General features: G+C 38.6%; 1 protein-coding gene across 2 annotated transcripts in view; it reads left to right on the plus strand.

Moving 5' to 3' along the window:
• Positions 1 to 12,477, plus strand: part of UVSSA (UV stimulated scaffold protein A) — a 58,490-nt gene that overhangs the window by 34,776 nt on the left and 11,237 nt on the right. For both annotated transcript variants that reach the window (XM_055795433.1, XM_055795434.1), the window contains exons 8-11: positions 3,693 to 3,870; positions 5,053 to 5,205; positions 10,116 to 10,299; positions 11,108 to 11,219. In XM_055795433.1, coding sequence (XP_055651408.1) covers positions 3,693 to 3,870; positions 5,053 to 5,205; positions 10,116 to 10,299; positions 11,108 to 11,219 — 627 coding nt within the window. The remainder of the gene's footprint in view (positions 1 to 3,692; positions 3,871 to 5,052; positions 5,206 to 10,115; positions 10,300 to 11,107; positions 11,220 to 12,477) is intronic.

Here is a 12,477-nt window from a genome sequence, read left to right on the forward strand (position 1 = left end):
TTATAAGTGTCATGAGATAAATACCTAGGCTAAATAGTGAAATAATTTATCTGCTTAGTTCCATCTATTATTCTTAATTGTCATCTCATAGAATGGTTTGGGTTGGAAGGGATCTTAAAGATCACCTAGCTCCAACCCCCTGCCATGGGCAGGGACACCTTCCACTAGACCAGGTTGCTCCAAGCCCCACCCAGCCTGGCCTTGAACACTGCCAGGGATGGGGCACCCACAACTTCTCCAGGCAGCCTGTGGCAGTGTCTCACCACCCTCACAGTGAAAAATTTCTTCCTGTTAACCTAATGTAAATCTACCCTTTCAGTTTAAGTCGTTACCCTTGTCCTATCACTACATATGCTTTCCTTGTCCTATCAATACATGCCTTTTCCCTTGTTGCTGGTCCTTCTGCTAATTTTGAGACCCTTTTCCAATGCACAGATTAGTCCTTTAAATTTATTTATTTTTTAGCCATGTTCTTTAAAGCCTTGTTGACTTAGGGAAGGGAAGTTAGATGACAAGGTGAATGTGGCATGTTCATCGCTTTTGTTAGAGTATGTGACATGGGAGTAGTAGTGTCAGGCATGTGCAGCAGCAGCAGCAGCAGCACCAGCCAACAGCAAGATGGCCTGTGTCTGTCTACAGCTGGTGGGCAGGTTCTAACCTCCAAGCTGAGAGCATAAAAATTAAAAGGGGTGATCCTTCTTTGCATCACAGTCCATGCTAACTTCAGTCCCCAGGAAGCATTGGACAGCTTGAGCAGCATTGTCTTTTCCAGATGCACAGCCTTAGGAATGTGGGCTTGGGTTTTGAGGTGTTTTCCAGAGAATAGAACAAGGAGTCAAGGAAGATCTGGGTTGGACACTGGCTTCAGACTGCGGTGTGTGTCTTTTTGTCCACTCTGCAGTGCTTGCTGCCTGTGAACGTTTGGATGGTTAGGTACTTGCTGAAGCATTTCTGGGACTGCCACTGGACTGGCATTACTGAAATACCCACTCACAGATGTGCGTTCACTCCTGTGGGGTATCTACATGATACTCAAGTAGCCTTTTCTTACAAAAGGTGGAATGTGTCTGCCTGCCAGAGCTGGGTCTGGTCTCTCTATGGACATGGGCAAATACTAGCATGTACATGTTGCATCACAGATATACTTGCCTCAACCATCTTGTTAAAGTGGTCCATATTTTTCTTTGTCATACACTGGATAAGCAGAAGGAGTATATTAAGCAGAGAGGTCTCTATGAATGCTTATTTACTGCTGATGGCTAGTGCTCTCATCCTCTTCCCTTCTACATAGCTGGTTACCTTCCCCCTTGTTTTGAGAGGAGCAGGCTTACCATCTGCCACAGTTGTCATTACTGGCCTCTGCCCTGAATTGCCTTGCCCTTAAAACATTTTTCTTCATTGTTAGCAGTATAAGCCATACTAGAGAGAGATATGGGATTTAGATGGTCTTAGAGTCCTCATCCTTGAGAGTATTCTGGGGTGTTCTGTCTTCTCTGGAGTCAGTTGTATTCAGAAGATCTAGGAATAACTGAAGTGACCGCTCACTGTATGCAGCAAAATTTAAAGGCTACACATGCACATGAGCCAGATCCAACTGGATTTCTGCTTTCATTTTCCTCCCCTTCTGAGGGGCTCCAACTTTTTGGATTTTGAATTGGAATTGTCAGCTCTCTCTGGGGAGTGGATATCCAGGAACTAGGTTAAGCAGGGGGGGTTGACAGGACATCCTTCTCGGTGCCCTAAGCTTGGAGCCTTGGAAAGCAAGGAGAGGCCATTCCCTGCACAAGGACTCAGCCTCTGATCTAGGTACTTGGAAAATGTAGACCCATACGTACCTGGGGGTGGATCTAGAAGGTTACTACCTCAGCAGCTTAACCTGTGGCTTGAGTCAGGCAATGCATTCTGTGTTCATACCCTGTAGGTTTGGTGCAAATGAATCAAGGACAGGATGAATTGCTGGAAGGCCTTACAAGGTAGGAGAGGTCAGGGCAAGTTTCTGTAATGTTGTTTGTGAAAAATATGTTTTTCTCTGAAATGAAAACATATTGTGTATCAAAACTACCTGCCACTATGGATCCTGCAATTTCCCACTTAAAGGGCAGGTCATAGATGCCGTGTTAGCTTTTCCCTTTGTAGTTGATACCTTTTGATCCATTTAATGACTAGCAAACAAATTAGCAAAGCAAGAATACTTCTGGTTACAGCTTCAGGGCTGGCTAGAAGTGGGCAAGAGACTAGAAGTTCCAAATAAATAATGGCTAAAACATTTTAGGTAAATTCTGATTGCTTTTCATAATAAGGCTGAGATAACTTGCTGAAAACTTCGGCTTTGTGAAATCATGAGGTTTTGTGTTAATTTAGGGGGATTTTGAGGGTTGGGGTCTTGCATTTCAATCAATTCTGTTACAAAAAGGCTTTCCGATGTGGCGGGTGTAGTCTATTACATTAGCATGAGGGATCATAGCTTTCCATTTTTAGCTGTTGTTGGCTGAAAAGTTCGTTACTACTGCCAGCTAATAGAGTTGCTTCTGTAGCTCAGTGGGTAGAGGCATGTGCTGTCTAACTGCTCAGTCTATCTAATTGCATCATTACAGTCTGTGTTGACTGTCTAATCTAGCTGTATGAAGTAATTAAGATGCCCCACCACTGAGCTGCTGGTGCTGAACATCAACGCCTGGTACTGCCTTGCAGTGGGCTTGTTCCTTAGGTGTAGCTTAGGCATTTACTGTCTTTTAATCTTACGCTGTGGGTATACTCATTGCTTATGCCAGCACTTTAGATATTTATCTTGGCAGATTGTGTGGTTTAGCAGCTGTGAAAGAAGAATGTTCTCTAGATAATTCTGTTTGCAGATATATTTAGGAATCGAAACTCAGCTATTCTCAGTGGTGCTGCCCCTTAACAAATCAGGAAGAGAAAAAAAAGCTGTTTTGTTTTATGTTCTCAGCTCTAAAAGGTCAATGTGGTAGCTGAGAATCACCAAAGAACAGGGAAGTGCCTCATAGACACTGTTTTTTCACTGGGTGTGCTTCCCCCACCAGCCTTGCTGGGTAACGGTGGTTCCTGTTCTTGTCAGTCATGTTGCAGTGAATCCCCCACCCAGGATGGTTTCTCCTTGCCAAGCTGTAGGAGTTTTAGCAGGACTTTTTTTGCTGAGACACCATGAAGAATTAATCTTAGCACACAGGAGGATATGGATGTATGCCTTTCCTTTTGCTTTTTACTGCTTTTAGACATCTTTTGGGACTCCAAGTATTAAACAGCAGTGCCAATAGTTCCTTTATTCTATTTTACCTTGATATAACCTTCAGTATAGAAATGATGTTCCAGCAAGCAGATGTTACCCTAGAAATTTGTATATAAACAGCAGTATTGCAGTTTAGGCAAAGATGTATTGTTAAAATCCTTCTTTCTAAGATGAAGTAACATCATAACATCATTCTTTGTCATACCACGTCATACAAATTTAAAAGTTGCTTTGCTGTACTTAGTTGCTCAATCTGTTTCTGCTCCAAAATAAGAAAAATTTCACAGGCAGAAATATCACTCTGAGTGGGATTGATGTCTAACACAAACTGAAAGTAGTAAGACATGTGAATCAGCATCCTGAGCTGTTTGGCCCCACTGTGAAACACTGAGGGTGGGAGAGGTGAATTGCTGCTAAGCGTCAGTTGGTTTGGTTTTTTTTGCAGGGCTAGAACCCCAGTCACCTCCTAAAACACTGGTGGGGAAGACATCAATAGGACCAGCTCCAACGAGCTCCAGTGCCCATCTGAAAAGGGATGAAGATGAACTTGATCCAACCTGTGCAGCTGCTACACTGAAACTTATTAGAGACAAGTTACCGAAATTACCACGTCTATGTGCCAGGTTATCTTTGTTTTAGTTCTTGTAGAAACCTCTTGCTCTTACTTGTATGTATTAGTCAGAAAAGCACTCATGAACTAGGCAAACTGCTAAGGCTGTCTTTTGTAAGTGATTGCACCAGGACCTTAAGGAAACTTTTATTACTTACTTGATTTAGGTTTTATGTGGTGTAAATACCCTCTATGAAAACATGAAGTGTTCCCTTCTCTCCTAATCAAAAAACTTAGGCCCATTTATTGGGATTTATTTTTGGTTTGCAACTAAACAGAACACATCCTAACACTGAATTAGAAAGTAGTTTCAGCCATCTCTTGGTTCCTAGTGAGTTATGCTGTCAGTGCTGCTTGGAGACATGTTACACTGATTCCAAAGACATGTTTGTTGTCAATCCTGTTCAAAGCTTGGTGAAACTCCAGTCTTTTCTAGCATTTATCTGTGATTTGGGGATAAGACTGGAATAAGCTACTTAGTGGCGTGTTCCTGAAAAGGTATTTCTACATTGCCCAGGAAAGCCCCCAAACCCTAGCAAACCGGAATGTAATCTGAGAAAAGTTTGCTTCATTGGAACTCCAGAGTTTGGGGTATTCAGGTGTATATTTTTACTAATAATCTTTAAAAAATTTAATGTTTCAGTAAGGTGACTAAGACCATTTGAAGCTCTGTCAGTGACTACCCAAGGTCTCCATAGTAGTACTGTTTTTTGAAGACTAAGGAATTCTGCAGTGGTGCTGCACAATGAGTATTCTAAGTCTGCAAGATGGAATTTTGTCAACAAAAGAAAGACTTTGCAATCTGTGTGACTGCCATGCAAACATGGGCATGAGTTTATAGAAGCAAGACCTTTCTAAAAATGGTTTGCAATATCATGTCTGTAGCTCCTGTTAAGAGCACAGCATGCGTGATCCACTGCTGCCCCCATTAGATCTCTAGGCTTCTCACCCACGGTGTAATATTGGTTGGCTAGTTCTCACTGAATGTGCAGTTAAGCTCCATGGTGCTGTATGCAGAGTCTGTGGTGGTGTGCTCTGTATGCTTAAAAAAACCAAAACAGACAACCCTGTAAAGGTGGTTGTAGTCCTAGATTTAAGGTAATATTAGTGTTGCTTGGAAAATCTGATGAAAACAGAGAAAAAGTTGGGATCATTGCTGTTCTGTATTGACTTTTATCATATTTTTTTTCTCCAGTGAATCTGTAGCTACTGAGCCAGCAGCCTTGGAAGAGCCTGACTGTAGGAGAAAAAAACTAGAAGAGGAAAGAGCTAAGGCTCCCTTCATGCCTTTTGGATTAGATCTTCACTACTGGGGACAGAATCAGCCAAGTGCTGGGAAGATTCTCAAGTAATGCTTCTCTTCTTCTAAGACAAATTAAACAAATATATAGATTTACTTGTACTCAGAGGTCATGCAGTGGGGTGACTGCTATTTCTTTTGATAATTACTTTTCTGCTTTCCCTTGTGTTGTAGAACCCATAAACAAAGTCAGAAATTCTACCTTTAAATGTTATTTGTTTTGAGAAGATGTGATACTAATTAAATATCCTTTGATGCTTCAAAGCACTTTTTTTTTTTTCCTGCTCTTTTCATGTTTATGTATTATTTGCAGCATGGCATCACTTACTCCAGTTTAAATTGGTACCTCATTATGCAAAGTGCTATGCAAGTGCAAGATAGACGTTCTCTCTGCTGGAGAGTTTACAGTCCAAATAAATATCAGGCGAGGTAGGAGAAAGGCTGGGGAGGTGTTGGGGCTGTTTTTCCTGACTTTACAGAGTGGGAACTGAGGAAATTGCTATGCTTGTTCAGTCACACAAGAAATTACAGGATTTCTTGTTATAGGGTCAAATCGTGTAACCGACAGTTACAGGATTTGAATTTGGATCTTTTGCTTTCCATTCTTGCCTGGGAAGGCTTTGTGTTTCTTGGACATGAAACGTTGCTGACTTAGGGAAAGATTTATCAATGCTGGGTAGAAGAGATAGTAGGTCTACATCAGAACTTATTTCTAGCAGTCAGTTCTTAAACCCCCTTTTTAGCACTAGTATTTCTATATGAAAGTTGGGGTGCAAAGTCCTCCCTCTATGTAGAAATTTCATTTAGGTCCACCAGAACTTTAGTATCAGTATGTGCAATACTTGGCTTGGAAAAGGCAAAAATCGTAGACTGGGTGGGTTGCAAATCATACTGCTGAGAACAAGATTTTTACTTTTAAGCTTTTCTTACCAAAACAAACAAAAAACCCCAACCCATAATCATAGTCTTAAGACGGTGTTTGCAGAAAGAAACAAGAGGAAAGCTTTGCCCCTGTATCTGATTGCATAAAATGCTGAATATCTTTTAAATTATTGAAAGCCAGTGACATTTGATACATAATATGCTTTAACACAGTCACTCCAAGCTTTGGGTTCTGTCTCATGTGGTGTAAGCTCTTCAAAGCCTATAAAATGGTTAAGATTTTCAGCAGGGCTTTAAGAAGCATTTGGCTGCAATAACGTCAAAAAGGTAGTAAGGCTTTATTTTACATTGCAAATGAGTTATTCAAGTCATAAGTGAAATCAGAAGCATATTTCACTGCCTGTCTGCCTTGTGCTGTACTGTTTTATTTTTATGCTTTCCAATAAAATAGAGGGCACACTTTCGAACCTTATAGTCTATAACTACAGATATGACAATCTAACAAAAGATAATTTAAGTAACTTTGCACACACAATACCATTGACCCCTGAGTATATTTATTGAAAAATTAAGGTGGTAGTTAGCCAACTCCTTTAACTTTTCTATATGCATGCATACTGTCTCTATAAGGTGCCTAGGAGAAAAAAGCAAACCCAAAACCCAGACAACACATACAGAATGTGTATGGAATTTGAATTTTTAGAATCTGAATTGGAAAAGCTTTCCCCTTCACCTATTTAACGCTATACTTAATTACAGCATTTACAATGAATTAAGATTTTGATAGTGAGACTGCAGTTACCAGGGAGATTATTTTCTAAAGGAGTTTTATTTAGCTGGTCAGTGGTGAACTGCCATCTTTTCTAGAAGTGACAGTAACTGTAGGCTTAACAAAAAGTTTGGACTGATCAGTTTCCCCTAGTTCCACCTTCACTCACAGAACTCATTCAACTAGTTTAAGAGCTCTTAAAATGAGTTTATAAAGCTGTAGTAGTACTTTTTTTATTGTTGTGGTTGGAGGGGTGTATGCTATGCCAGTTTAATCAGCTATTTTGGATAGCATGGGCTGGCCAAACTCATCTACTCTCCTCATTGAATTAAATTAGCTTACTCTTAGGATCAGAGTAAATTAGCTAGTGCAGCACTTCTTATGACTCTGACTAGGATATTTGAATTAGCTCATTTAATGCTTGCCCTGAGATCTCTGTATGCATCGTACTGGTTTTAGAATTTGTATTTATTCAAGTTTTTTATAAGCTTCCTATCATCTTAGGAAATAGATATAAATTTGTTGAAAGGATGCAACATTTTTCCAGGAGCTGGACGTTCTTCTAAATTTCAGTTAACCATTACTTGTCTTTTATTTCTCCTAATACAAAGCTATATAATTTCCATTAAAGCCTCTTATTTGTCTAGATCAGTAACACTCTCTTTGTGAGGTGTTGATCTTCTAGCTGATGATCTGTTCCCCTTCTGATCTTACAAAACTGTTTTACTTGTCACGTGCATCATTATTATTTTTTTTCAAAGATCTCATGTTCTGTCTTTTTAAAATGTTGCTTAAAATACAACAGCAGGAAATCAGAAAACTTTGGGAATTAGCACTGCTTTGTTCTTTTCTCACCTGTTTGTAAGTTGTGCTGGGAGAAAATGAGTTAAATGATTGTAGTAAACAATAATATCTATGAATATCTGTGTAGGAATCAGGCTATTTAAAGTCCAGTTCCTAAATACTGATTAATGATACATAGAGTAAACCATAATTTTCGTTTCCTTGAAATCTGTTGGATGCAGGTTTGGAGGGGTACAGGGACAGAAAAAATAGAACTTTTTTCTAATTGGAAACATTGGCATAGACAACTGTTAAATGCTTCTTCATTCTCATGTAACTGTAATTTGATAATTTAGAGGGGGAGGGGAGTTCAGACCACCAAAGAACAATAGAATTTTACTGAGATTCCGCAAGGCTACCTTGCGTATAGACGTCCTGTGTGGTGTCTTTCTAGCAATGCTTTTCCCTCCTTGTGTCTCTAAGGTTAGTAGCACAGAGCTAGCATTCAGTCTTGTTTTAAGGATTGTATTAAAACTAAGCAAATAAGAAATATATTTAATTCTTCTATTTACTGTCTATTTTATGGTCTTGCCGCATAGTTTCTGAAGCTGAAATACTTGACCATTCAAATATTTGACTGAAGTCATGTTGGTATATTATAAAGAATCTTAGAGGTTTTTTATTTAGGCTATAGTTTGCAGAATTGTGTGATTGAAAACTTTCTTTTTTTAACCAGAAATTGTGGAAACATATTACTATGTCTCATGTTGAACTAGTCTCCACTCTTTTGTCTTTATCCCCTAATTTACCAGAAGAAAGTTATTTGTACTTTATCACAGGTTAGAATTTTTCTGGCACAAGCGAGGTATATTTGATGAAGAAATTATTGGATAGCATGAATCCCTTTTTAAGAAGGATTTTACTTGCTGAACATTTTTCTGATGATTTGGCAAACCATGGAAGGTCTTCAAGAATTCCTTAATCCTTTTTTGATCTAGTTCTTAATCTCTTTATATAGTTTTAAATGGTAAACTATTGCAGAAAAACCAGCAGCTATATATGTTGTAGGTTGCTAAGGTCAGATAATTTCCTCTACTTTTTTTTTTTTTCTATTGTCATCTGCTGAAAACTTCCTTAGATAAAATTCATCAAAATTTCAGGCCCACCAAAGTAATTCCTTTGGCTTATGTGCTTTGTTGAGTCGAGGTCACTGTGATTAGTGAAGCCAGTGTCGTGTATATATGACTCTGCAGCCTACAGAAGGCAAAGTCTCAGAAGGAGGAATGGCATCCAATGATATTAATGAGTGAAAGGAATTGCGTATGGATAGAGAAAATCCTCTCAGATCAGACTGGGACTGATTGGTGGAAGAATGATGTGGAATACAGGGTTGTAAAGTGTCCTTTGTGAATTTTAAGTCCTTATCAATACATCTGTCACCTAGATATCTCCATTTTGCTTGTAATAAGTAGCAGACATGCAGGCTCGAAGTTTTTTTGCTTAGTTTAGCTGTATGGTTTTTTTTTATTCCCTTACATTTGGGATTGGATTGTTGTTGTTTAACTTGAGATGTCTTAAAGTTAGATATCTAACTTAAGCTGGTGACCCTAATTTCTTTTCATGATTAGGAGAAAGAAACATTTACCATCAGAGGGACAGTCATTGCATCCCAATTAGCATCTAGTCAGGTAATTACTCTTTGAGGTTGCCTGTTTCTCATTATAGACTATTGGCAGCCTAGGGTGGTTAAAATGGAATTATATGAATACTATTGAGAAAATTTGAAAATACTGCATCATTGAAGGGTCCTTGTTCCCCTTCTGTCCCACTTCCCATGTCCACTGACATGGTACTAATCTTCTTTGTATATTTGCCTAATATGTCTGTAACTATAGGTAAGATCTCTAACTTTAAAATAGATTTTTCAATGGATTAGCTTAATTTCTTAGAGGAACATCCTACAAGTTTTCAGACTTATGGACACTGTATGGGAGAACCTGGAAGAAAGAATCTCTACAAGGCTTAGCTGATAATTTGCTTTCTTCATTGGTCTCATACATTGCAACATTCTCTGATTTCAGCTCCTGCTTCTCTGCTGCTGCAGGAGTACAGCTGCTAGGAATAAGATCGGACAAGTTAAGACCAAACCATTTCCTCACTGATCTATCTTCTGTGTTTTAATCGTAGAAGTATTTTGTTATGAAGAATGTTAACTACAGAATCATGAAATTATTTACTGAAACTGGATATCAGATAACTGATTCAGAATGTCAGATCATGAACTAGAGCTAAGACTTGTAATAGGTTAGCAGGTTAAACAAGAAATCAATACTAGACAGGCGTTGGAGATATTTCAAAAACACCTTCATAATATAGGAGTCATAAGAAAGAAGGGTAGATTCAAACGTTTTTCTAATTCACTAGTAAAACATCCTTTTACATGTAAGTTTAACATAGGGTGTACTGGCATCAATGTGTGCTTTCTTACAACTTCATGAATAATTCTCATTTATTGTTTTCCCAGATTTGCTTCTGAGCATCGATTTTGGGCACCCAGTGAAGTAGAGGAAGAGGTGGAAAATACAGAAATAACTGAAATGTTAAAAACTAGATACATAACGTTTGCTGGCAAGTTTGAACCAGTGAAACATAAATGTCGAGCACCAATGCCTGATGGAAGTCTGTGTGAAAGACAGGATCGGATTAAGGTGGGCACTGAGTTACATGACTTCAGGATATGTGCTATATGGAGGAGATCTTGTTAAAACATGTCCATAAAAGTTTATTTCACATGGTAAATATAGCTCAAGGGAGTGGAAGAACATTGTGTCTGCAGAAGTTTGCTGTTAATATGTGCTTCATATGGGAAGCATTGTTTTGGTAAGGAAGCTGTAAACATTTAAGGAACTCACAAGTATTTCTGGCATTCATCATAGGTGTTTCTATTTTATTTACTACTGTGATATGGTTGCCGAAAAGTTTTCCTCATTGAGAGGCAGATTTGATATTGACTGTTTTTAGAAATTTGGGTGTTTGAGGGGCAAAGGGGTTTTACTTACAAATTAGGTTTTATGGAAACTAAATCCTACACAGCCTCAAATTTTGGGCACTATTGAGCAGAAATACTTTGCTTAAATACTTGTTCTAATATTCCTGTTCTTCCTGTATTATCTGAGCTTGAAGGATCTGCGTGCACTCAAACATTGTAAATGGGATTGTTATGGGATAGGGGTGTAGCATAAACAACAACATAGGACTTGGCATTGGTGCCCTTGTTCCAGACTTGATGGGATGTGCTGGCCTCTTGACACTGGATATTTGTGTCACAAAGAGATTATTTCTTGGAGATTCTGAGTGTATTAAACACATGATGCCTATGGCATCCTGATGCTTTCTAAGGGGGACTGAAAATCAAGTGTAGACCTTTGTTGCTCGATTCCAGTGTCTGGCTTTAAGCTATGTTGAATTTCATTCAGAAGTTTTGAGATTATTTTTTTTCTTTCTTTCATACTGAAGTGCCCTTTCCATGGAAAGATAGTTCCTCGAGATGATTCTGGGATTCCCATTAACGCAGAGGACAGAGCCAGAGAAGAAAAGATGCGGTTTGAGAAGCAAGCAGCTCAGCCAGGTTTGTGTCTTAAAAAGAAAAACAAAACAACAACAACAAAAAACCAACAAAAAAATAAAAATGTTAGGCAGAGGTAGGAGATAAGCTTTAAATGTAAGCACAGTGTCTTTATTGTGTATGTGTTTGTGTATATATATTGTATACTATATTTACAATATCGACAATGAAGTTACAATATGGACAATAATTGTATATATTTTATCCACATTGTATATATATTTCATATATTGTATCTATATGTTCTATATACACTGTATCTGCATATAGATACAAGTTGGACAAATCTCAGTATACAATTGGACAGCAACAGTGACAGGCTCTATGGAGAAAGAAAGCTGACTCTTTTGTTACTAAAGACATAGGTTGAGATCCACAGGACTGGATCATATTTCTGGTTTGCTCCTAACCGCATTCCCTCATTTAAATTCCCGTTGGTTTTAATTTGTAGATCATTTGCAGTGATTCTTGCTGATGTGGTGTACACAGAGTGAGGTTAACATTTTGTTTGTTCTTTATTTCCAGTAGTTGTCATGATGTTCCTAACGCTTCTCAAACAAATGAATTACAGCTTTTATCTAAGGAACATGTTTATTAAGGACAATTAAACCTATTTCCTGGGAAATGCTTGACAGTAACTGTTGCCATGCTTCTGAAAAGAAGTCGTCTAATCTTGCTGGTCTCTAACAATTGTGATTTACGTAATGTAATGATATTATTAGGATCACTGTGTTACCACAAATATTGGCAGAGTGCATTTTTTTTGTCACAATGTGGGAACTTGTTTTTCCATTATCTATTAATATCTATTGTATTTTTTATTTCCCATATCTACTCGCTTACTACTTGTGTTTCGGAAGGAGAATTCCTGGCTTTGTTATGCTGTGCATCAGTGCAGCATCACTAGAAAATACTCTGAATTAGGAGAGCCCTCACCGTAAGCCTTACTTTATTGGCATTATAACTAGTCTGAATGTTCTGATAGGCATGATGGCTTGACAAAGGGAGCAAGCAGAGCTGTGCTGTTTAATTGTTTACATGTTACTGTGCAATAATCTGGATTTTGTTTTTAAAGGGTGGGGACGGGCAACAAAACTAATGGCTTTCTTGCATCCTGGCTGCTGATTGCAGGTGTGGAGGGAAGGCTTGTCCTTCCTCAAGATTATTTGAGCATTTTTAGCCAGGATGACGCTCTGGACTGCTAAGTAAGGAATGCAGGTAATGAGAAAGACAGCAAGCAATGATACACAGGCAGGAAGAT

This window comes from Falco peregrinus, chromosome 2 (genome assembly GCF_023634155.1).
Source record: "Falco peregrinus isolate bFalPer1 chromosome 2, bFalPer1.pri, whole genome shotgun sequence".
Lineage (NCBI taxonomy): Eukaryota > Metazoa > Chordata > Aves > Falconiformes > Falconidae > Falco > Falco peregrinus.